At 38.7% G+C, this 25819-nt stretch overlaps 1 protein-coding gene across 2 annotated transcripts in view; it reads left to right on the top strand.

Moving 5' to 3' along the window:
* Positions 1 to 25819, top strand: part of Wdr24 (WD repeat domain 24) — a 347230-nt gene that overhangs the window by 280032 nt on the left and 41379 nt on the right. For both annotated transcript variants that reach the window (XM_067141743.2, XM_067141742.2), the window contains one exon: positions 4822 to 5096. In XM_067141743.2, the coding sequence (XP_066997844.1) occupies positions 4822 to 5096 (275 nt within the window). The remainder of the gene's footprint in view (positions 1 to 4821; positions 5097 to 25819) is intronic.

Below are 25819 nucleotides of genomic sequence, written 5' to 3'. Positions count from 1 at the left end.
AATTGGAATACCCTGAGTATTGGTAGTTGTAGAAGATAATCTGTGAATATGGTTTCAAGGCCTACTTAGATGGTGCTTCATTAGTTTCCTGTGTAATTGATGAAGAATTAACTAGTAGATTGGCTAGTCTTAACCTCCTTTAAATAACAATTAATCTGAATTACTTTGGTATTCACTGATATTCTTTTATGATTCCCAGAACCCTTCACTCATCCTTGTTGCCATTGACAGTCTTTCATGAACTAATGCATGAATAGTGGAATACACAACACAAACCAAAATTTTAAAATAGTCTCTCTTTAAAAATTTAGGTGGGCTCTTGGTTTTGTTGTGAATGTGCATGTGAATTAAAATCTTAGTATAATCTATACACTGTTTTATAGACTATTATATGGATTTGTATATGATTTGAACAGGGTGTCCACCCGTATGAAAAACCTGGGAGACAGGGAAATGTCAGGGAATTCGATAATTAACGGGAAAACCTGGAAATGTCAGGGAATTCAGAAAAAAATCTGAAAATTCATTCTTCTGCCAGATAAAATTGACATACCGTATTTATCCGTGTAATACAAACACATTTTTCAGTTTTTATAACATTAATCTAGGGCATGTCTTTTATGTCAGGAATAAATTTTAAAAGTTAGTGTGATCTTGAATGTGAAGTAATCAATAATATCAATAGCTATATGATTGATCGATCGAATTTTCAATGTTTTGATCTTCTTACTATTGAATATTCTGTGTTGTTGGGGAATGGTGAGCTCGATGAATTAGAGCTATATTGCATTCTCAGTTTTTTCCAGTAATGTTTCCAGACTCTGAAACAGCTTCGAAAGTTCAACTGCACAGAACAAAAGTTGCATATATAATCACTGGTTTGGCTCTCTATTTCCATAAACATGTTCTTGAGATGGGTAGTAAGTGCACACATTTCACCGTTGGGTTTGATGAGTCACAGTAAAGTTTCTCAGATAGGCCAAATGGATCTTGTAGTTCATTGTTTCAATCCTGATACTAATGAAGTATGCACTTCTTATTTTGATTCCATGTTTCTTGGTCACTCTACCTCCTCAGATTTGTTAAACGTTTTTTTTGCAAGCACAGCAAGGACTCTATCTAAAAAAAATTACAAATTTCAGTGGATGGTCCAAATGTTAATAAAAAGTTCCTTCAGGATTTTGGTAATTTATTAGATGATCTAGATGCTCCTATTTTGTTGAACATTGGATCTTGTGGCTTGCATACTTTGCACAATTCATATAAAATGGCAGTAAAAGAAACCCAGTGGAATATTGCGGAGATTAGTGCTCTTCACTTCTTGTTTTGCTACGCTCCTGCAAGTTGTGCTGATTATATACATTATTCGTTCAAATGTATTTCCTTCGAAATATTGTGCTATAAGATGGCTTGAAAATTTTCAAGTCATTGAACATGCTATAGATATCCTACCTAATGTCGAAAAATATGTGGAAGGAACAAACAGAGACAAGAAAATCCCAAGCTGTAACAGATTCAAAATAGTATCAATTTCACTTGAAGATAAGGTTCTTAAGGCCAAGTTGTCATTTTTATCACCACTTGTTGGAGATTTGGAACCATTCCTAAAAGTTTCAGACAGATTCCCCATTTGCATCACTCCTTTATGAATCTTTCATTGATGATAAATATCATGACAAGGTTTGTTAAGTCTCAGTCACTGCAGTCTTCAGAAAATCTCCTAAAACGTATTTAGACAGTAAAGAAAATCTTCTGCCTGCATCTAAAATTGACATAGGTTATGCTGCTAAAGCAGCACTTCATGGCAATCCTGGATTAAATGATAGAGATATATTAGTGCTTTGCACAGATTGTCTAAGAGGAATGGTAGCTTTGTGCAAAATAGTTACTGGAAAGGTCACCGCTGGCATATCGCCATCATCTGCAGTTTCCAGCTGTTGGCCACATCTGCTCACCGCTAGCATATAAACTGACTGAATTAATTTCTTGTTTCGATCCATGTGTAGCCAAGTAGCCTCTAAGCAGCAGACTGCTAAGGATAGCTTTAAATGCCTTTGTTGAAAACAAATGGATCTCGGGTAATGAAGCCATTCGTGTACAAAGGGAGTTCACTTCTGTTTGTGAGAATGATACTTTGAAAGAAGTGAATTCTTTGTATTCTAAAGACGAGAGGTTAGATCACTTTTGGCTTTGCACTGTTCTTCCAATAGTAAATTTGAAAACAGAAAAGTTGGCTTCATTTCTCAAAATGATACTAATATTGTTTCATGGAAATGCTTCACTTGAATGTGGTTTTCCTGTTAATAAAAAAATTATAGTAGAGAACATGCTACAAGTATCCATTGTAGCACAAAGAATAATATATGATTCTATCCCAAACCCTGGTGGAATCGAAAAGGTCTCCATTAATAAGAACATGCTCCATGCTGCAAGGAGTGCTCATGCTTTGTACATTCAAAATCTAAAGGAGAAACATGAAATATTGGAAGTAGAAGATTCTTTGCAAAAAATAAGAGAAAGGCCGCTTTGTTGCTGAAAGAATTAGAAAAGAAGTGGAGGGTGATGGCAGAAGCTTGAGTCGTTGGTGGCTACAAAGAAGTTTCTTCGCTGAAGCAGTAATGGTAATGCATTAAAAAAACTTAAAGTGAATTTAATCAGACTAAATTAAACTTCCAAGTTTTAATGTGCACATTAATTGCTCATTTATTTTTTTGGATGTTAAGTTTTAAAAATGGATTTTAATATTACTGACACTTCCTTTATAATTATGTTTTTTGTTATGTGTCAGGGAAAAGACTGGTTTTTATGTCTGGAAAACAGGGAAATGTCAGGGAATTTTAAAATCTGGATTTGGTGGACAACCTGTTGAAGCTGTTCATCTCTGATATAACTTTAATGCTTTTCAATCTGTCAAACACAAATTGCAGCACCTACAGCACTATAACACACTTGGAAAACATATATACAGTTATGTTAGTAGTTCTGTAGGTGTTAAACTTAGTGTTCAACAGACTGAAAAGCATTAAAGTTACATTAACTGAGTCGACTCTGGAAAGTATGGCTTCATTTTTAACCCGCGAGTGGTCGTTATGAAATTTTCTCTCACATTATTTTGTATTGTGAGTTTACTTCTCAGTGATGCAAGGGAGGTGACTGTTTCCTCTTCTAGCTGAGTTGATAACTGTCATGAGTAAGGCGATTCATGTTTGAAGGATAAGCATCCCCTCCTCTAGTCGGAATAAAGATTCATGTGAGTTCGTGAGCCCTGTTTGAGAGGTTCTGTCATCACGTGACCAGTGGTGTTGGCGTTATGTTGAAGTCAAGAGGGAAGCTTTATCCTATTGTAAGTGTTAGTATTTGTCTTAAGTCACACTTCGAAACATTCTCCATTTGCAGTTACTGATAAATGAGTCTTTAAAAATTATGAGTCGAGGAAGAATGCTGGGTAATAAGTGCTGCTACAAACTCCAGCTTACTCAAATGTTAGAGAGATGACCTATTGTACTTTATTCTTGCATGCATATTGTGTCTGTCAGAAAGTTCTATATTAATTACAATGTTATTAGTTTTACGTCCCAATAACTACTTTTTACGGTTTTCGCAGATGCCGAGGTGCTGGAATTTTGTCTCACAGGAGTTCTTTTACATGCCAGTAAATCTACGGCTGATGTATCTGAGCACCTTCAAATACCACCGGACTGAGCCAGGATCGAACCTGCCAACATGGGCTCAGAGAGCCAGCGCCTTAACCGTCTTGAGCCATTCAGCCCGGCACTCTTGTGAATATTACGTAGGCTACTGACATGTGACTGAACTAATGACTAATTTTTGTTCAGTAGTAATTTGTTTCTGTAATATACAGCAAATCATTTAATTTTTTATATGAAAAATGTATAATGCAGACTCTGTGCCCCATTCCAGTAATTCATTTGACTCTTAAGCCCCACAAAATTGTGGAAGATACAGTTATTTTAAATGAAGTTTAATGTGATAGAAAGTCTCACATGCGACCACTCGCAGGTTAACAAAGCACATTTGATCTATTATTTTTTTTTTTTTTTTCTACTCTTGTGTGTTCTTAATATAAATTGGGAATCAGTGATAACATACTATACTGAATTTTCCATTTTCCTGTCTTCTAATGACCTATCTGTTAGGCTGCTTAAACGTCAGTAGTCATTGTACAGATCATCTGAAACTAGTAGCCTGAAGTATACCTGATCACAAACTCCAAGCCTTGGCTAGGTTAGGCATTATTATTGTGATGTAACTCTCCAAGGAAAGAGAAAGGTTTCAGCAAAAAGAGTAGCACTCTGTGATTAAAGCATTTTACAGAAATAAGATATTCCTAGTCTAGTAGTGTAGTACATTTATTCAATTTGAAATAATGAGTTATGTACAGATACGGCAGATTTACATTTTTCTCTAATGAATGATTTAGTGTGGGCTTACTTCTGTGATCATATGGTACATTGTACTACTCCATGGCTGAGTGGTCAGCATCCTGGCCTTTGATCCACAGTGCAACAGGTTTGATTCCTAGTCAGGTTGAGGGATTTTAATCTTAAACAATTAGTCCCCTTGGCCTGGAGACTGGATGTTTTTCCTGTCCCCAACATTCCTGCAACTTGCCTACCACGACAACTTTATCCTCCACCACACTAACGTGCAGTTTCCATACATAGCAGATGCCGCCCAACCTTGTTGAAGGGTCTGCCTTGCAAGGGCTCCATCAGGCTAGCAATAGCCCCACAAAATTATTATAATTATATGGTATATTCATCATCTCATATTTGAATAATGTGTTTCTGACCTTTATAGACTCCCAGCCTATGCCTGTTGAAGAACAACCATCTTCATTGCTATGTGTGACTACTATACCAAGGATTGTTCCATGGGATCCTAGCAGTATTGTTGTGGAGATGTTAAAGCACCATGCTGCAATGGGAGATGTGCAGACATCTGCCTCTGTTTTACTGGCTCTTGGTGATCGTCGACGTACTCTGACTTCTCTTGATGAAGCTACACAAGAACATTGGTTACTTGGATACCTTGATACTCTTTCACGGCACCGTCTCTGGGAAGTTGCCACTCAGGTATCTTTTTGTCAGAAACTTGTGAAAAAATTACGATATTACATAATAGAATAGTCAGAGAGAAAGGGAAAGGGGAATAAGTAAGGAGCACACATAATAGGATAAACACAATGGCAGGTTAGTATGGGAAGAGGGAGCAACAGAAATAGAAGACAAGGACAACCATGGAAACACAAAATGACAAGGGCATTCTCCACATCTTCATATACTGCCATCTTCAAATAGATGGGCTCTCTCCTCATCAATCCCAGTTCTTTTACATCCATCTCTTCTCAGACCTCGACGAATTCATTTCTGCTTCCCTGCTTTATCAGGAGGGCAGGCATCAACACTCATTGAGGGGCCATCTTGACAGATCTTCAGTCGTCATGTGGGATAAGTGTAGGATAAGAAGAAAGCTGGATAAGTACGGATAAAGGGCATGATGTCCCCTCGGTGAGTGTTGATGCCTGCCCTCCTGATGAAGCAGGGGAGAAAAGCGAACTTATCGAGTGCTGAGAAGGGATGGATGTAGAAGAACTGGAATTGATGAGGGGAAAATTTGAAGATACGGAGATTGTCCTTGTCCTTGTGTGTTTCCATGTTTGTCCTTGTCTACTATTTCTGTTGCTTCCTTTTCCCACACTGACCTGCCATTGTGTTTGTCCTATTGTGTTCCTTTCTTATTCCTCTTTCTTTCTGAATTGATTTTACACTTGCTTGTTCCCATTCTATACTTATGGTATACATAATGGAATAGTGTGACATTGAAGGTATTCTCACTTGGGAAACGATCAGAAATTTATTTGCCAAGTTTCTCCCAAACTACATCCTTTGTGAAATCTTTGGTTCATGAATTGTGCAAATGTTTAATCTATCAATCCAGTTACCTGACATTTATTTCAAAAGTTGGATGTAGATGACAAGAAATTATCTAAATCATGAACTGACTCCCCAGCATTGAGAATAACAATTTCTTCCGTACTATTTGTGCAAGCAGAATAAAATGATCTTCAATTTTTATCAATATATTGAAAGTCCTGTAGGTGATATTTTTGGACATTAAAAACAAAAATGTTAGGTGGGCTTATGAGGTGGTGTTCAACAGGCAGTGCAGTTGCATATTGTTTTAACATTTGTAAGGGGGATTAAGAATGTTACAGAATCTGAGATATTGATATATAGTCCTTTAAAAAGTACTTTAATTATTCTTTTTACTGCAAATATTTCAAATATTTGGAATGATATTTCATTGTTGGTCTTCAGAAATATTGTATATTGCCCAGTATATCTTTCTATATAAAATTACTTATGGCTAAAACAACTATTATAGTCCCTTAGTGTTCTCCCCAGAAATTTTTGACAGCTGGGTGGCAGGAATGAGTAGTTGGGCAGGGAATACTCTGTAAAAAATGAACATGATAAAATTTCAATTTATTCCCTTTAGAGCATTTTTTGCTAGTTGCTTTACGTCGCACCGACACAGATAGGTCTTATGGCGATGATGGGACAGGGAAGGGCTAGGAGTGGGAAGGAAGCGGCCGTGGCCTTAATTAAGGTACAGCCCCAGCATTTGCTTGATGTGAAAATGGGAAACCACGGAAAACCATTTTCAGGGCTGCCGACAGTGGGGTTCGAACCTACTATCTCCCGAATGCTGGATACTGGCCGCACTTAAGCGACTGCTTCAGAGCATTAACAATAATATCAGACAGTTGAACGTTAACTGCAAAATTGAACTATTTTAGTGCTGTTATGATGAACGAGATATAACAGAGTATTTTAAACTTTAAGTGTTATACTGCTCATTCATAATCATGTAATATCGGCGGGGCGTACCACTCGGTAGCTGTGGAGTTCCATACAGAGATGTACAATCTCCGCATTTAACTTGCCCATGCTTGCCTGGAGAGCAGGCAAACAAGCTAGCCACACGTAAACAACAGTACAGACAGGCTGCTGCACTCCTGGCCAGGTCAAGCTCAGCCCAACTTGGGCAGGCTACAGGTTAGCTAGCTTGCTTGCTTTCTTCTTCCTGCTGCGTTAATCAATGTTCGCTCGTTCATTGTGCTGACATGAGACTCACGTGAATGCAGACAGGAAAGGGGTTGTTACATGCCAGAATTTATATAGGATTTGTCAATACAAATATTATCTTACATGGTTATTTAGTATTATGTTAATCATTACAAAGTTATGTTTAAATTTATTTCGAAATTCAGACGTCGTACGTAACTAATTAACATATAATATTTCTCTCTATCAAGAATAGTTACTTAATAAAAAGTAGAGAAAAGGGAGGAGGAAGTAGTTTCTGCAGCTGTCAGGAAAGATAGGACTGACCAGGAAGGGAGGGGATCAAATGAGGTAGGTAGGGTTGAGGCTCTGGTCATGGGGGATTTCATCTTTAGACATGTCGGGAAAGTGTGTGGAGGAAAGGGTACCAGGGTAGAGTGTCATCCAGGAATTGGGTTAAGGCAGATGTTGAGGAAAGTAGAAGAGGAGGAGGAGGGAAAGAAGAAGGTGGTAGTGTTTCACGCTGGTACTAACAACATAAGACAAGCAGGTATAAGTACCAACATAGTTGGGGATGTGCGGGACCTGGTAAATGCAGCATGGGTAGATTTAAGGAAGCTGAGATTGTTATCAGTGGACTACTGTGTAGGAGGGATACTGACTGGAAGGTGATTGGGGATTTAAATGAGACTATGGAGTGGATATGTGGGAAACTGGGAGTGAGATTTCTAGATCCTAATGGGTGGGTAGGAGATAAGGATCTGCGCTCAGATGGCCTTCACTTAAACCGCAGTGGTGCATATAACTTACGAAATTTGTTTAGAAGGGTTCTAGGGAGATACATTCAGGGAAACAGGGTAGCCTCAGGAGCGGTGTTAAGGGAACAAGGAACTGGCAATCAAGTAGGGATGACATAAAAATGTTAGTGCTCAACTGTAGAAGTATTGTAAAGAAAGGAATAAAATTAAGTAATTTAATAGGTATATACTTACCAGATATTGTAGTAGGAGTTGAATCATGGCTGAGAAATGATATAATGGATGCAGAAATTTTCTCACGGAACTGGAAGGTGTATCTTAGAGATGGGATAGGAATGGTAGGAGCAGGAGTATTCATTCTGGTGAAAGAAGAATTTGTAAGCTTCGAAAAAGTTAAAGATGACAAACACGAAATTCTAGGGGTAAGGCTCATCTCTAAAGATAATAGGCAACCTGATGTCTTTGGAGTGTACAGACCAGGAAAGGGTAGCGCAGATGATGATTCAGGATTATTTAACAAGATAATCAGCTATCTGGGAAACTATAAGGAAATGAACATTATTGTAGCGGGTGATCTCAATTTACCAATTGTCAATTGGGAAGGTAATGCGAACGACAGGAAGTATGACCAACAAATAGCAAATAAGTTAATGTGCAAAGGGCACCTGATTCAGAAAGTGAAAGCTCTATAGAGAAACCGAAGTAATAGATGGTATTAGTGATCACAGAGCTGTTTTTGTGGTGATTAAAATTAAATGTGAAAGAAAGGAAGATATTAAAAGTAGGACTATTAGGCAGTACCATATGGCAGATAAAACAGGCATGACGGAGTTTCTAATAAGTAACTATGATCGGTGGAAAACGGTAAATAAAAATGTAAACAGACTCTGGGATGGGTTTAAAGCAATTGTTGAGGAATGTGGAAATAGGTTTATACCTTTAAAGGTGGTAAGGAATGGTAAAGATCCACTATATTATAACAGAGAAGAAAAGAGACTAAGAAGGAGGTGCAAGTTTGAAAGAAATAGAGTTAGAAATGGCTGTGGAAGTAAGGAGAAATTGAAAGAACTTACTAGGAAATTGAATCCAGCAAAGAAGTCAGCTAAGGATAACATGATGGCAAGCATAATTGGCGGTCATACAAATTTTAGTGAAAAATGGAAGAGTATGTGTAGGTACTTTAAGACAGAAACAGGTTCCACGAAGGACATTCCAGGAATCATTAATGAACAAGGGGAGTGTGTATGCGAGGATCTTAAAAGGCAGAAGTATTCAGTCAGCAGTATGTAAAGAATGTTGGTTACATGGATAATGTCCAGATAGAGGAGGTGACTAATACTAAAGAAGTATTAAAATTTACCTATGGCAGCAATAACATTTACAGTAGGATACAAGAGTTGAAAACTAGAAAAGCAGCTGGAATTGATAAGGTTTCGGGGGATATGCTAAAGACAATGGGTTGGGATATAGTACCATATCTGAAGTACTTGTTTGATTATTGTTTGCATGAAGGAACTTTACCAAATGAATGGAGAGTTGCTATAGTAGCCCCTGTATATAAAGGAAAGGATGATAGACATAAAGCTGAAAATTACGGGCCAGTCAGTTTGACATGCATTGCATGTAAGCTTTGGGAAAGCATTCTTTCGGATTATATAAGATATGTTTGCAAAACTAATAACTGGTTTGATTGAAGGCAGTTTGGGTTTGGGAAAGGTTATTCCACTGAAGCCCAACTTGTAGAATTCCAGCAAGATATAGCAGATATCCTGGATTCAGGAGGTCAGTTGGACTGTATCGTGATTGACCTGTCTAAGGCTTTTGATAGAGTAGATCATGGGAGACTACTGGCAAAAATGAGTACAATTGGACTTGACAAAAGAGTGACTGAATGGCTGGCTCTGTTTCTAGAAAATAGAACTCAAAGAATTAGAGTAGGTGAAGTTTATCTGTCCCTGTAATAATTAAGAGGGGAATTCTTCAAGGCAGTATTATTTGACCTTTATGTTTTCTTATATATTTCAATGATATGTGTAAAGAAGTGGAATCAGAGATAAGGCTTTCTGCAGATGATGTTATTCTGTACAGAGTAATAAATAAGTTAAAAGATTGTGAGCAACTGCAAAATGACCTCGATAATGTTGTGAGATGGACATTAGGCAATGGTATGATGATAAACGGGGATAAAAGTCAGGTTGTGAGTTTCACAAATAGCAAATGTCCTCTCAGTTTTAATTACTGCGTTGATGGGGTGAAAGTTCCCTTTGGGGTTCATTGTAACTACCTAGGTATTAATATAAGGAAAGATCTTCATTGGGGTAATCACATAAATATGGTTGTAAATAAAGGGTACAGATTTCTGCACATGGTTATGAGCGTATTTAGGGGTTGTAGTAAGGATGTAAAGGAGAGGCATATTTGTCTCTGGTGAGACCCCAACTAGAATATGGTTCCAGTGTATGGGACTCTCACCAGGATTACTTGATTCAGGAACTGGAAAAAATCCAAAGAAAAGCAGCTCGATTTGTTCTGGGCGATTTCCGACAAAAGAGTAGCGTTACAAAAATTTTACAAAGTTTGGGCGGGAAGACTTGGGAGAAAGGAGACGAGCTGCTCGACTAAGTGGTATGTTCTGAGCTGTCAGTGGAGAGGTGGCGTGGGAGGACATCGGTAGACGAATAAGTTTGAGTGGTGTCTTTAAAATTAGAAAAGATCACAATATGAAGATAAAGTTGGAATTCAAGAGGACAAATTGGCACAAATATTCGTTTATAGGAATGGGAGTTAGGGATTGGAATAACTTACCAAGGGAGATGTTCAATAAATTTCCAATTTCTTTGCAATCATTTAAGAAAAGGCTAGGAAAACAATTGATAGGGAATCTGCCACCTGGGTGACTGTCCTAAATGCAGATCAGTAGTGATTGATTGATTGATTGATTGATTGGTTGATTGATTGGTTGATTGATTGATTGATTGATTGATTGATTGATTGATTGATTGATTGATTGGATTGATTGATTGATTGATTTTCCCTGAACAAAATATTTGAATGTTTAAATAAACATAATGACAGTTGATGGAAATATGACCATAAATATAATGTATTATTTATTATTCAAGAAAATTAGAAGCAAAGATATACATAATGTAGGCACAGGTCATAAATATCTTTAAAAAAAATGTATTTTATTAGTTAACTTTTTTGAAATACGTTTAATAATTTAGGTACCCCTTTCCCGCAAAACCAAAAGAAATAATTATAAACCTAATCAGTTTAGAAGTGTAATTTTACCACTTGCTATGTTAGTTTGTGGTCGCCTCATACTGTGCATACTACATACCAATATTTAATGCATGGACACATTATCGTTTGTGTGTATTACTGTGTGGTCTATTAAGTCTTTGCACATCAAGACGGGAACGTTTTTCGCTGATAAAATTTCCCGAGCAGCTGAAGACCCTCTCACTGGAGGCACTCGTGGCGAGTGTGTTTAGCACTTTTTTCGCTACGCAGGCAAGTCGGAGCAACCTGTGTGAATTATTTTTCCACTACCACAGTAAATTTTCATCACTAATAAACCCTTCTTGCAAGTACCTACTGACCTCATCATGTAACATTGGCAAATTTTCTGCCCAATGGTCAAATTTCGCTTTCTTACGTTGCACTGAATTTTCTTCATTTAAAGAAGATGGGACTTCTTGTCTGTTTTGATTGGGTAGCTGCTCTGAAAATATACTATATGCCCAAGTTATTGATATTTTATGCTAATGTTAGAATATTAAAAATATCTAATTTGCATAGGTATATTACATAATAATAATAATAATAATAATAATAATAATAATAATAATAATAATAATTATCATCATCACAGAATCTTACCTTCAGCACACATTTGTCAAGCTGCCTCAAAAACAGACATTTGTTCTCCTGCATTTAGTTTCTTTAATGTGCGATATTTAAGCACCAAAAATGTTGCACTTCTGTGTAACATAGTGACTTCCATTTTCTGCTCCAGGAAGACACCGCCAGTTTGTTTCAAAAGCTTCAAGTACTGAAAATTAATTTAGTATGAAAACATTTTAAATTTTAAATATCAGGAGACTCGCATTAAAATTTAAAAGAAATTAAATATTACCTGTTCATCGTCATCCTGTAGAGTGCAATGTACTTTTAAGGCATAAATCCATGGAAGGACCAGATGTAAAGTCGGCTCCTCACCACCCTCAAGATCAATTGTGGCTTCCTTAAATGTCTTGAGGAATGTTATAAGCAGACCAGTAATGTCCCGATCATAACCGAGCATTTTATCAGAGGCACCCTCCTTCTCTAAAATAGTTACCACAGCATCTGTCTGGGAGTGAACTGATTGCAGCATGTCAAAATAACTGTTCCACTTAGCGGAAACATACGGTTTCAAAGATGTTTGTAACCTCACACATAGGCCTCTTCTCTTAAAGTACGAAACCAGAGATTTCACTGAATGGATAACAGCTAACACATTAGGAACACTTTCTTTCAAAAAGGGTTTGCTCAGAACATGCTTCAAGACCGTATTAATAATATGAGCCATACACGGAAGATGCTTGTATATGCTGAGGGCCTTAACAGTATTGCTTCCCTGGTCCCCTGGTCTATTACAAATGTAATTTTGCAAATATCTTCATGAGAAACGCCATGTCCTTTCAAATGATCTTCCAATTCACTGTGAATATTTTCACCAGTTTTTGGACAGTCAGGGAAGGCCGAACACATTAATACATACTTATTGAGAGACCAATCTGCATTTATATAGTGCATTGTGACAGACATATAGTGCACACCCTTGTAATTAGCTGTCCAGAGGTCAGTGGTACTCTCAAAAATACCAGATTTAATAGCGTGTACTATATCGGGAAGCGTTTTACTGCACACTTTGTCCGCGAAAGTTTGTACCTTCCTAGCAACTGTGACTCAAGAGAGCGTAACATTTTTAATATCCACTGAGCCATACTCTTTGCCCATTTCTATCAACGTTTGCCCTAAATTTAAAAATCCTCCACCCTCAATAGTTGTAAACGGTCTCAAGTTCTTGGCGCTCATTTCCACTCACTTGTCAGCCACCAAGTCCTTGTCCTCTTTCAAAATATTTTTAGACTGTGGAAAATTTGGGTTAAATTTGCAGACATGTCGCAACATACTTGAGGTCCCTGAATGGGTGCTGAGTAGCTTTTTGCAAAAATTACATTGCGAGTAATCTGCTGGCTTATTTGATACGTGTTCATAAACACATGAAAATTTTTCCCATGCTAGACTTGAGCCCTGTTTTATTGCTATAATGAATTCAACACTTTTTAATTTTTCTTCGATTTCCTTTATGGTTGGTTTGTTCATTTTCCTGCTGGTTGCACCTCTAACTACAACAGAGCTGCACTCAGCGCAATACGTAGCTACACTAACATATAACGGCGTATTCACTTCGCATTGATAGCAAACTTCACGTTCACTCTTGTCAAGTCCGGCAGTCCGAACGGGTCCCAGGCAACCTGTCAGGCTTAGGGAAACCCAGGTTTTGGTTTGCTATGACTAGCATGCTCAGTACGCGTGCACTCTTGCTTCGCTGATGCTCAAACTAAGCTGCTTTGCTTGTTGCAGAGCAGCTTGGGGCAGGTAAACCTGAAATACAATTTGTACACCTTTAGTTCCATGCGGGTTTGTGATGTCATGCAGAATCGAGTGCTCTCAAACGATTCCATGCTAATCCAGACACCCCTTGTGCACAACACTACGCGGTAATCAAACTAAACATTTAAACTCTGATGTAATTGATGCAGTTGTGCTGACAATAATGAAAAATTATCATTTAAATAAACAGTTTTGCAGTATTTACATTTTAATTTGGAATACTCAATGGCTCAAATATGTTTAATATTATTATGTAACTGGCTGCCTCCGTGGCTCAGACGACAGCGCGTCGGCCTCTCACCGCTGGATACCATGGTTCAAAACCCGGTCACTCCATGTGAGATTTGTGCTGGACAAAGCGGAGGCGGGACAGGTTTTTCTCCGGGTACTCCGGTTTTCCCTGTCATCTTTCATTCCAGCAACACTCTCCATTCTCATTTCATAGCATCTATCAGTCATTCATAAACCACTTTGGGAGTGGCGACCCCATCGTACTAATAGCCTATATCTGCCTCACTCATTCCATCCCTGACCCGGTCAATGACTGGAAAACAGATTGTAGGTTTTCATTTTCATTATTATGTAACTAGCACATATCTAGGTTATGTTAGCCGAGTGGTCTGTAAAAATGGAAGGGCAGTGCGCCCATTAAATAGATCTTAGGGAGAACACTGCTCCCTAATAAATGCCAAAAGTCCCTTAGTATGAAATATCGGTGGGATTTATTCTTCTAGTACTCTACTTTGAATAGTATCAGTTTCATCAAGAAATGTCATACACTCATCACTTGCACATTCTAACAACAAAACCAAATTATGAATTGGGCAGTTTCTGTTCTCATGAATTATGGGTGTGGTTGCTCAGTGACATCATTAGCTTCTCAAATCCTGATAATTGTAAGGTGGAATGATGGTAAGGATGTAAGTGCAACTCGAATTTTATTAGTTTAAATTCAAAAATGTATGTAAAGGGAAAGACACACATAAACATGGAGTTCCCATAGCAAAATGCTTAAGCGATTTTGGTCCAACTTCACTAACAGTGTATTGATAGGGACCAAGCGATTTGGCTGCACAGTTAGGGGTGCTTAGGTGTGAGCTTGCATTCAGGAGATAGTAGGTTCGAACCCCACTGTCGGCAGCCTGAGGATGGTTTTCTGTGGTTTCCCATTTTCACACTAGGCAAATGCTTGGGCTGTACCTTAAGGCCATGGCCACTTCCTTCTCGCTGCTAGTCCTTTCCTATCCTATCATCGTCATAAGACCTATCTGTGTTGGTGTGATGTAAAGCAGTTTGTAAAAAAAAAAAAAAATAGTTCTGATAGGATAATTTTAATTTCCATGTGATCGTCATTATCATTATATAGGGTAAGTGTATATTCAGATGAACACATTCATACAGTTGACATAAGAATATGAGTGAGGTAAGTGCACACAAAACATTTCTCTGATTCAGAAAATATGTATTTCATTCAAATACATTAATTACACTTCAAGTTATGAAATACTTACTAAAGTCAAGTGCAATATGACCTGTTGTTTATTCTGAAGGAATGTTGCTATAATGGAATAACTTATAAAATGAAATAACTTGATTAACTTTCAAGCAAGCATTTATTAAAATTCTGATAAACTAAAATAAATCAAAGAAAGAATTGGTGCCTACACCGAAACAGGTAACAATTTACAAAAGACTCACTAAGAAACTTTCTCTGCGCTAATTTCTGGTAGTAAACAATAAAATAATTATTGGCACTTACAACTGAAACAAGTTTTTGGTTGATGTTGAAATTTGTAAAAGAAAACTAAGCAAAAATCCTCCTCTCCTCCCTACACTTTGTTCTCATAGAACCTTCTCAATGTCACAATCTGATACCTCACATATATCTTCTACTTCTCGCCAGAGCCACTTTTCTCATAAATTTAACCACTGAGCAGTCGTCTCCGTTCTTCATGATAACTCTTCCAATGTAATGTTTGCAGGTCTTCTTCTTTGTAAATTTTACTAGTACCCACTTTCCTACTTTCCTCCACCCTATTAGATACAGCTGCAATGGTCGAAACTCCATGAATGTTGGGAAATCTCAGTAGCTGTTACTATGCACAAAATTCTCAAACTGAAGACCGTATCCTACCTTTTTAATGCATTTAAATCTATGGAGTCGGTACATAAGGGAATAATAGGTTTACAAAAACTACCCTTCAGCTTCCACTTCATCATACCACTAAATTGAACAAATTCTTTGTTTTTACTGCATCACCTAACTTTAGTGTCTTTAATTTTCACCGTTTCGCCAATAACACTAAAGGTACCCAACTAAACCAGTCCTTAACATCTGTCTTCCTGGAGGAGTATTCAAGGGGCTGAGATCAGGCATTATTGTTTCTAACAATCAGAAATATGTACATTTCTAGGAAAGTTGATTTTCTGTTTTAGCTTTATATTCTTTAAATTCTTGTAGTCTAAAATAATAAATAGGTGTAATGATTTACTTTCTTACTTATTGTATAGGAGCCTCCGTGGCTCAGACGGCAGCGCGTCGGCCTCTCACCGCTGGATACCGTGGTTCAAATCCCGGTCACTCCATGTGAGATTTGTGCTGGACAAAGTGGAGGCGGGACAGGTTTTTCTCCGGGTACTCCGGTTTTCCCTGTCGTCTTTCATTCCAGCAACACTCTCCATTCTCATTTCATAGCATCTATCAGTCATTAATAAATCACTTTGGGAGTGGCGACCCCATCGTACTAATAGCCTATATCTGCTTCATTCATTCCATCCCTGACCCGGTCAATGACTGGAAAACAGGTTGTAGGTTTTCATTTTCATTTCACTTATTGTATAATGTATGTCTTTATTTTACTGGATTTGCTATCTCTATTTTAATTTCTTTAAAGTTTAATGTTTAATTTAATATTTTAATATTATTATATTTTAATTTTAATATTTTAATTTTAATATTTTAATATTATTATATTTTAATATTATTATAGAAATGTTCATAAACCTGTATTTTATTTTACGAAGACGCTACATAAAGGGGCTTTTCAGCCTCAGTGGCGTGTAAATCATCAATAAATTCAGTTCAATTCTACTCTGGAAGAACAGAGTTCAGTATCCCTCCTTTCATCTTCTTCCTCATTTCTCTCATGCTGTAAGTCAGAGATGTCTCGAGTGGGGCTTCTGCTGCTGGAAATATTGAGGGCACTTCCCTCCAAATCAGAATCTTGTTGTTGCTTCTTTCAGGCTGTTGGTTTTCCCCTTCTGTTTTGGCTTTGCCTTGCATTTCTTCTCAGTCAGGATGTGACTTGGAAGAACAATCTTCACAGTTGTTATAATTTCTGCACCAACAGCAACATGTATCCTCCTTTTCCCTGTCTCTTGTGGAATCTGTTTCACTGTTTGAAGAAGCTCCTCAAAGGAAGCACCACTTTCCACAGTTCTGTTAGGTGACTGGAAAACAGGTGTTCCACTTTTATGTGGGCCACCACTTGTTTCCCTGTTGGGAAAAGCTTCAACTCCTTCGTTCATCTTCCTCTTGTGATCCTGCGAGTGTTTCAGTGCCCCCATATCAAATTTTTCCTTGGCACTATATTTTTGTCAAAAGGATTAATTGTAGCTTTCCTGAAACCACTGATGATAAGGTCAGGTCGAACATTTAACCAGGTTTCCCCCAAGAGTTGCAAGAATCCACTTTTTGGAATTTTTGTACCATGGTGATTGCATTGCCACTAAACAAGCTTTTCATCCCAAGAGTTCTTCAAGGAGCAAAAAACACAAAGGTCTAGTGACTGAAGATGATGACTAGATGAGACGAAAATTTTATGATGGTTATATTGGTTTTCACAGCTGCTTCCACTAATCTGTTGTCAAAATTATTTTGTGGCCATCATATACTAAAAGCACTATGCTGTTTACACCTTATGCTGGCAAAGGCGAATTTTTGAAGTAGGAGAGGAAATGTCACTGTCAATCCATCCAGGGTCACCGGGCTAAGTAGCTCAAACAGTAGAGCACTGGTCTTCTCAGCCCTACTTGGTAAGTTCAATCCTGGCTCAGTCCAATGGTATTTGAGCACCGGCATGTAAAATAACTCCTATGGGACAAAAATCTGGCACCTGGGCATCCCCAAAAATGTAAAAGTAGTTAGACGCAAAATCAATAACATTATTTTCCATCCAGGATATGCATTGGGGGCAACCCATTCATCCCAATGGTTGTTCTACTTGAAGGTGAATGCTTTTCCCTACAAATTTAGTTCTGGTTGGATCTGTACAGATACTACTTTCAGCCATATTCCATAGATTCACTGGCTAAGAATGAAGCTATAGCTCATACAAGCATGCCCATAACAAATCAAAGTATTCCACACACTGCAGCTGCTTCACAGATAAATTGTGGTGCTTCTTAAATCTCAGGAACCAGTCCTCACCTGGAATCCCATTCTTGAAACGATTTAAGAGACCCTCTTTTTCATTCTTCTTATGCATGAGGCAAGCCTTGTCTCGTGCTGTCCAAAAAAAGCTCTGCTGTGCCCTAAACTTCGGCTTTTAACTCCTCTCTTACCTTTCAGATGGCTATACAGAGTAATTGTTGTCATTCCATATCGCATAGGAGTCCTATGCACTGTAAAGAGATCATCCTCTAGTGCTGCTGAATGCACTTCATCCCAGGTCTGTTTGGAATAAGAACTACCCTTATTAGTTATTCTGCTGTACTTCCTGACCATGATTTAAATAACCTGAAAATAAACATCATCAGCTGGGGCATGTGTAAACTATAGTACATCCCCCCCCCCCCCAATCATGGAGCACACTTTTCCTCGGGGGTAAATGACTGGGACAAGTGTGCACCATAGGTAAGATTCTTAACTATCATTTTAAATACTTGAAATAAAATCACTTAAGGTCTTTTAAAACAGATATGCTTTACATATAAAAAGCCCTTACTTTCTTCAAATATTGCTTGCACAGTTAAGCTTCCAAAATTCCAAAACACACTCTTCAGTCAAGACCTGCAGCTATTTTGACAGAGATTATTTCATATCTTCTAAAATACTTGAATCTCAGCTGCCATATATGCTGTAAGTTATCGACCGTGTAGCAGGGTAATTGCTACAATAAATGTCAGCAAAAGGTATTATCCTGGAGAAAGAAGATTAACCTAGTTTACATTGCCCCCAGTTATACACTTACCCCATTCCACCTTTTGGAATTCAGTAATACTGTAGGTACTATTCCTTATGGTCATTATTGAAATTACATAAAACTGCAATCTTGTATTTTGCATTTTCATGTAATAAGTAGAAAAAGAATTACGGACGTGTATTTATTGAAGGATGCACTGGTGAATGGTCAGCTGTTGTGAGTGCTCTCATCTTATCTTAGTGATAAATTAGTTCAAAGTTATTGAAATTTGTGTGTGGTTTTATCCATAGTGATATAAGCTCACTGGACAAAAAATTAAGTCATCCCTGGAGAAATCATTACAAGCATCATTTGATACCGTTTAATTCCACCTCTAGACTTGATAACGTGTGCATTCAGTTAGGAAATGAGATCACAAGGTTGTGTAGGTATGTCGTACATCACATCGAAGTAATAATAATAATTTCGTGTGGCTATTTCTAGCCAAGTGCAGCCCTTGTAAGGCAGACCCTCCGATGAGGGTGGGCGGCATCTGCCGTGTGTAGGTAACTGCGTGTTATTGTGGTGGAGAATAGTGTTGTGTGTGGTGTGTGAGTTGCAGGGATGTTGGGGACAGCACAAACACCCAGCCCCCAGGCCACTGGAATTAACCAATGAAGGTTAAAATCCCCGACCCGGCCGGGAATCGAACCCAGGACCCTCTGAACCGAAGGCCAGTACACTGATCATTCAGCCAACGAGTTGGACACATCGAAGTTAAGCCACTCACTGAGGATTTGATCACGCTGTTCCACCGAATTGCGGAGATGTTACTGTAGGCGTTTTACCCGCTGTTCCAGCGTGTCCCACAGATTTTCAATCGAGTTCAAGTTATGTGATTTAGCAGACCAGTCGACATATAATAGGGTCAGGGAGTGTTCATAAAACTAATCACACATGCGTCCAGCCCAATGAACTTTGCTGTGTCATCTTGAAAAATCGGGGTATCAATAGCATACTCATCATGCAGATGTTGACTGAAAGGCAACACCTGGTCATCCAGAATGTTTAAATAAACATCCCAATTCATGTTGGTAGTCACCTCGTTGAGTGGGCCCACTCCATGATATGAAAAACACCCCCAAAACATCACAGATCCACCTCCGGCTCGAACCTGACCTTGCACATATCCAGGATGAAATGCTTCATTTAGCCTTCCATGTACTCGACAACGTGCATCATTGGATTACAGGCAAAAATGGATTTGTCAGACCACATTACGTTCCGCCAGTCAGCTACTTTCCACATTCAATATTTTCTAGCCCCTTGAAGATGTGCAGCTTAATGTGCCTGTGTGAGGAATGGCCTCTTACAAGGTGACCGAATGCAGATGTTCACTGCATGCAGTTTGCATCACATTCTCCTCTCGCTAACAGGTTTCTGTCAGATTTGGAAGTGATTTTGATTCACAAGCCATGAAACGCATCTCCGGTCCCTCTCGGTCAGGATCTTTTTCCGACCACAATTCTGACGTCGTTTCATGGCCATATGTAGTACACCATTGCTTGTAGATATGTTGAACATTCTGCTGCAAACCACCAACAAATCCAGCAACTTCATGCACCATATGGCCATGGGCACCGCCAAACACGATTGCCCCTTTTTGCCACTCTGTCACATCCTACATCTACCCATGTTGACGTACACTGTCCGCTTGAAACATCGTCTCACTGATCGCCACTGCCTTGTGCTCAGGTAGAGCGTTTGATTACAGGACTCGTTCGCTATCCGATCTGTACAGGCTTAACATTCCATCTGTGCGTGCACACTAGAATGACTAATATTTTGTCCGGTGAGCTTGTAACTGCTTGGTGACACGAAATACGAAATGGATAATTCTTAACTAAAATATAAATAACGAAATTGGGTGCCACCTGAAAAAGATTTATAGGAATAATTGACTCCGTAGAGCGTGAATGAACTCCTCCTCCCAAGGTGACGGTCATCAGGCTGATGAGGCTCCAAGCTTGCTTCATTACCTTATCTGCTACTATTTAACTCTGAAAATAAATTTGGGTAGCATGCCAGGTTTTTCCTTACTCTAGCAAAAAAACGATTTACCATCAGTTTCACTACGTGGATTTACTCCCAAAACAGAATTTAAAAAAAAAAAAACACAAACCATAATCATCACGTGATGAGACCAACTTGTTTTGCCACTTATAAAAATAAATAATCACATACAACATCTACTATATCTACTATATATACAGTATACACCACAAATGTACAAAGTTCTGAAGGCCACACTTCAGATTGATGATTTTATACCGATAAGAAGACTGCCCATTCTTAACCTCATTTATGCGAACAAAATAGCATCATCACTTTGGAGTCAACATAACATGGGTTATAATTGTACCCAAAAAAAATCGGTCCCAGTCACCTCACTATACTCTGTTACTCAAGCCATACACCTTCACAATGGAAAATGGGTACTGTGGAATTAATAAATAATGACAACAGTGCCATATTAGTCAAAGAATGAACAAGTAATAAATGCTTGGCCTACGGTTTCATCTAGCCATAATCAGTTCTGTGCACAACAATGGATTACCTCCAGATTACATACATAAACCACCTCACACACTGTGAATTATCTTGGAGAGGAATAAACCAGAGTATGCCTGATAAATGAACATTCTGTAGCATCTTCCGCACAATACACACCGGGAATGACTTTTGTTATAACCTTGTAATAAACTCCTAATGACTCCGTAATGGTACGGTGATGACTCCACAATCAGGGTTCTTCAACACTACTCACCTCGTAATGGATAATGGAAAATGACCTCGTCGCACATGTGCACACACATATATAGGCTTGCTGCACGTGGCTGTAGGGCTTGCAGAAGTCCACTGGTAGCAATGCTCTAACTGAAACATCTTCAAGCATCTCTCAGTCACCGCAACCTCGTTCAAAATCAGAGTTTTCGGATTGGTTACCGTGCGGCTGATATGAAAGTTAGCGATCTCTGGCATTCATCCACATTGAGGAATTACCATCTTCAACCTATACTTCCCGGTTGTAGCCCAGATTTCCAAGCCACTTGTTGCAATACTTTCAACTGGTTTTAATAGTCTTTACCGATCTAGTCACTGTTTTCCATGTTGCACAATCTTCACTGGTAGGCCATGTGTACAGAGGCTTACCCAAATTAAAAGTTATAGAAATATAAGGATATAGGGCAGGGCCTCTCAGAGTGCATGCACCAGGTACATGCACTGTGCATGGTGCAAAAGACGACTTCGCTTGGTTGACGAGAGTGATGACCCCCACTCCTCGATTTGGAGTAATAGCGCTGTCTCTCTCTTTCCCCACACCTGTCTCACTCGCTCCACCTGTCTCCCTCTTCCTCACTTGCTCCGTAGCGCTCCAAATCCGAGCCAAGTAGCCCAGAGACGAAGCATTGTTCCGAGCTGCGCCGAATGGGACGGATGCACTATGCACAGGAACTCCGTGCCTCAATTTGCACGCGTGAGATTTTGGGCATTTGAGAGGCTCTGATATAGAGGTTCAATATTCCCTAACTATAAATAGTTCTTACAATACTACGTTCTTACATCTAAATTTACCAAACTTGCATGATATTCACTACTTTATATTACAGGGGGGGGGGGGGATCAAATATAAACAGGATTTTATTTTTTATTTAAATTAATTTATTGAAAAACTCAAGGCAGTTACAGTTTATTTTTCCACATAGTTTCCTGCTTTGGAAATGCATTTGTTCCTGTGTATGGGCAGCTTTTCGCTGCCCTCATCGTAAAAAGAACAGGGTCGTGTCACCAGCCAGTTGTGCACGAAGTCTTCCACACTCTCATCATCTTCAAATCGTTGCCCTCCTAGAGCTTCTTTAAGCGGTCCGAACAAATGGAAATTGCAAAGCGATAAGTCCGGGCTGTAAGGAGGATGATCAAGTGTAGTCCAGTGCAATTCCTGTAGCTTTGGAGACAGACAGAACTGCAGTATGGAGCCGTGCATTGTCAAATCGGTTGGCCTCGTCTTTTGCGGCAGTATGCAACCCTTGCCTTGTTCAACAGCTCGCAGTATTAAGCAGCATTGATTGTGCGTCACTCATGCAAAAAATCAATCAGCAGTAATGTATTTAATAGCACGAATGTTTTCATCTGTGATGCTGGTCCAAGGACGGCGATCGTGTAGCTGATTTTCTACACGTTCTCGTCTTTCCTTGAACTTTTTATGCCAGGCCAACACATGCATCCTTGACAATGTTTGATCACCAAACTGAGCAGTCAATCTCTGGCAAATTTCCACTGCTGTACTCCTTAACGAGCAAGAAATTATATAATTATGCGCTGCGCAGTGGAGGGGTGTACCTGTTGCACCGACATCCTGAGAGTTACTGACGAAACAGCGGGAAATATCGAACAGTACGCTCTCCCCACTCCTAACAGTCCTGCCTAAGCATAGCAGAAGGGCGATGCCAGTCCTACCAACTGTTGATGTTCAGGAACCAAAATCCCGTTTATATTTGATCAAGCTTCAAACAAATTATTTTACGACAATTTCTTAACCTATATTTGGGAGATAGTCATTTACAAACATTTCCTAACCTAAATTCGGGGAATGTACTTGTGTACAGTTACAAGCTTATGTATCTATTGGTGTATAGTGCTTGTTGGTAGAAGTTAATATTAGCAATATTTATTGAAATTTTATATCAACTAGTTCAGTTAGTGTTTGGTAAATTATATGTTTTAGATAAAGTACAGTTTGTTAGGTTTATTTTGTTTAAAATTTAGGTTGGTGTAATAGGAATTTATATTAACTTTTTAAATTTTAATATATGTAGGTTCGTTTAGTAGAATACTTGCGTACTAAAACAGGTTATTACAAGGAGTTGTAACTTTTGCAGCTTTTACATTCATGCAGACAATAGATATGGTATTTCAAGATCCTTTCAAACTATCATGAAGGTAATATTTCTTTAATTAAATAACACAATACGCCTGTAAATTTTGTTTCAAAAAAGAAATGGTAAGTTCAAGAGAATATACGGTATTTCATTGGAGAATTAGTTAAATCCTTAGATTGTTGACAGTTGTTTGCTGCTCTTAAAGTATTAAAATACTGCACTGTCGGCATACCAACCAGAACAGAGAGTATAGGGTAGTCGAGAAAAGAAAAAAACAAATAAAAATAATGAGATGATTGTGTTATTCCGATTATTTGTAGTTCCAAGTTTCTGGCATACTTTGCACCTTCAATCGATCAGCATTTAAAGGAACTGTAGTTTTAATTTCCTTTGGGTTGTAGGGGGAGGAGGGAAGAAAATCTTTCTAATAACTACTTAGTTTTAACTACATTTCTGTTGTTCCATTTAACCTAGTGTAATTAGGATACAAGTAAGTGCAGTTTAGAACTGTAATATAGTTATTTAATTACAAAATATCATGCTTACTTTATTATTTAGCATTTTATTATTGTGTAATCCTTGTATAGTACCGGAAAAATCTCTTTAGAAACTCAAACTACATTTCTGTTGTTTCAGTTAACCTGTTATAATTAGGATAGGCTGTCTAAGTATTTAGTTATAACCTCATTTCTATTATTTCCATTAACTCTTAGGTGCAGTTTAGAATTGTAATGTAGTTACTTTTTTTAGATAAGGTAGTATCTTGCTTGCATTCTTTACTGTTATGTAATTCTTGAGTATTCCTGTCAGTATTCAGTAATTACCATATTTACTTGTGTATTAGACCTCCTCGCGTATTAGACCCCCTTTGGCTTTTCAAGATGAAGGAAATGAAAAAAATAAATCTTGCGTACAAGTCCCCTTAACGTAATTTTTCAGAGAAGAACAATACTGCTTCGACGTGTGTACACGCACGCACATTAATGGTGTCCCGACATAAACAATCAACACTGCCCCACTCCAGTACTGAAAAGGAGAGGAGAGAGTAAAGGGATAGTGTTGAAGGCAACTCCAGTACTGAAAAGGAGGGGAAGGGAGTGAACAGGTAGTGCTGAATACACAGTACGTGTATTCCGGCGTTATACTGTAACATTGTAATAAGATGGCTCATATCCTATCACAGGTGAATCGAGGACGTATTATTGGCATGTGGGAGGCTCACATGGTCCCCCAAGCAGTAGCACAAGCAATACCATGCAGTCTTAGGACAGTCTGGAGATGGATAGAAATATGGCAAGAACGAGGTGAAGAAGGATTGGTAGACCCGATATAACGCAGCTACAAAATATTTTTAACTAGTATAAAATACTTTTCGGTTAAAAACCTCCTTTACCTCTTAATACTGTAATTATCAGAGTAGGTTGCTTTTTATTTTTTTTAATGTTAAAATGCTATTTGTTTGGGGCGTCAACCTATGGAGTTCTTTTGCCCCTACTTGCACAATATATGAACCTGCATGTAATTGGAATTGTGGAAGTGTTGAGTGTTGAATGTGAGAAACGTTAAGGATGACACAAACACGCAGTCCCCAGGCCAGGGATATAATCATTTACAATTAAAACCCCCTGACCCTGCCGGGAATCGAACCCGGGGCGGCCGGACGTGTTGCGCCATACACCGCGGGGCCGGACGAGTAAGTAACCTGATGCTATACTTTAATACATCCGCCATTCGATCACAACGAAGTCTTGTAGCGGGCTGTCTGCATGCAGTCCATGCAGCAATGCGTTAAGCAAAAAGGTGAGTCATTGTGCCTTCGACACTACCTCTTCACTCCCTTCCCCCATGTTTTGTACTGAATTGGCCTTCAACACTACCCCTTCACTGTCACCCCTTCTTTTCAGTACTGGAGTGGGGCAGTGTTGATTGTTTATGTCGGGACACCATTAATGTGCACGTCTGTACAAGTTTCGTCCGTACGACCCACACAAGGAAAACACGCATTGAGGTCATGCGGTACATCTGTGCTTCGTACTTAAGAAATGTCTGCTTCCATAGCGTAGGCCTACTGCAGCTCTGATGACGTCGCACAAATAGGTGAATAGTTTCATGTCCGACCCGCGCATTGCAGGCACGCATCAGTCGTGTACTGCATATATGTCTGTGTTTTGTAGTTAAGAATGCCCGCCAGCATAAGGATTAGCACAATTAACTGCCGTTCTCGGGAACCTGAATTCAAT

Source organism: Anabrus simplex, chromosome 2, assembly GCF_040414725.1.
Source record: "Anabrus simplex isolate iqAnaSimp1 chromosome 2, ASM4041472v1, whole genome shotgun sequence".
NCBI classification, from domain to species: Eukaryota; Metazoa; Arthropoda; class Insecta; order Orthoptera; family Tettigoniidae; genus Anabrus; species Anabrus simplex.
This window is presented reverse-complemented; position numbering and strand designations above follow the sequence as displayed.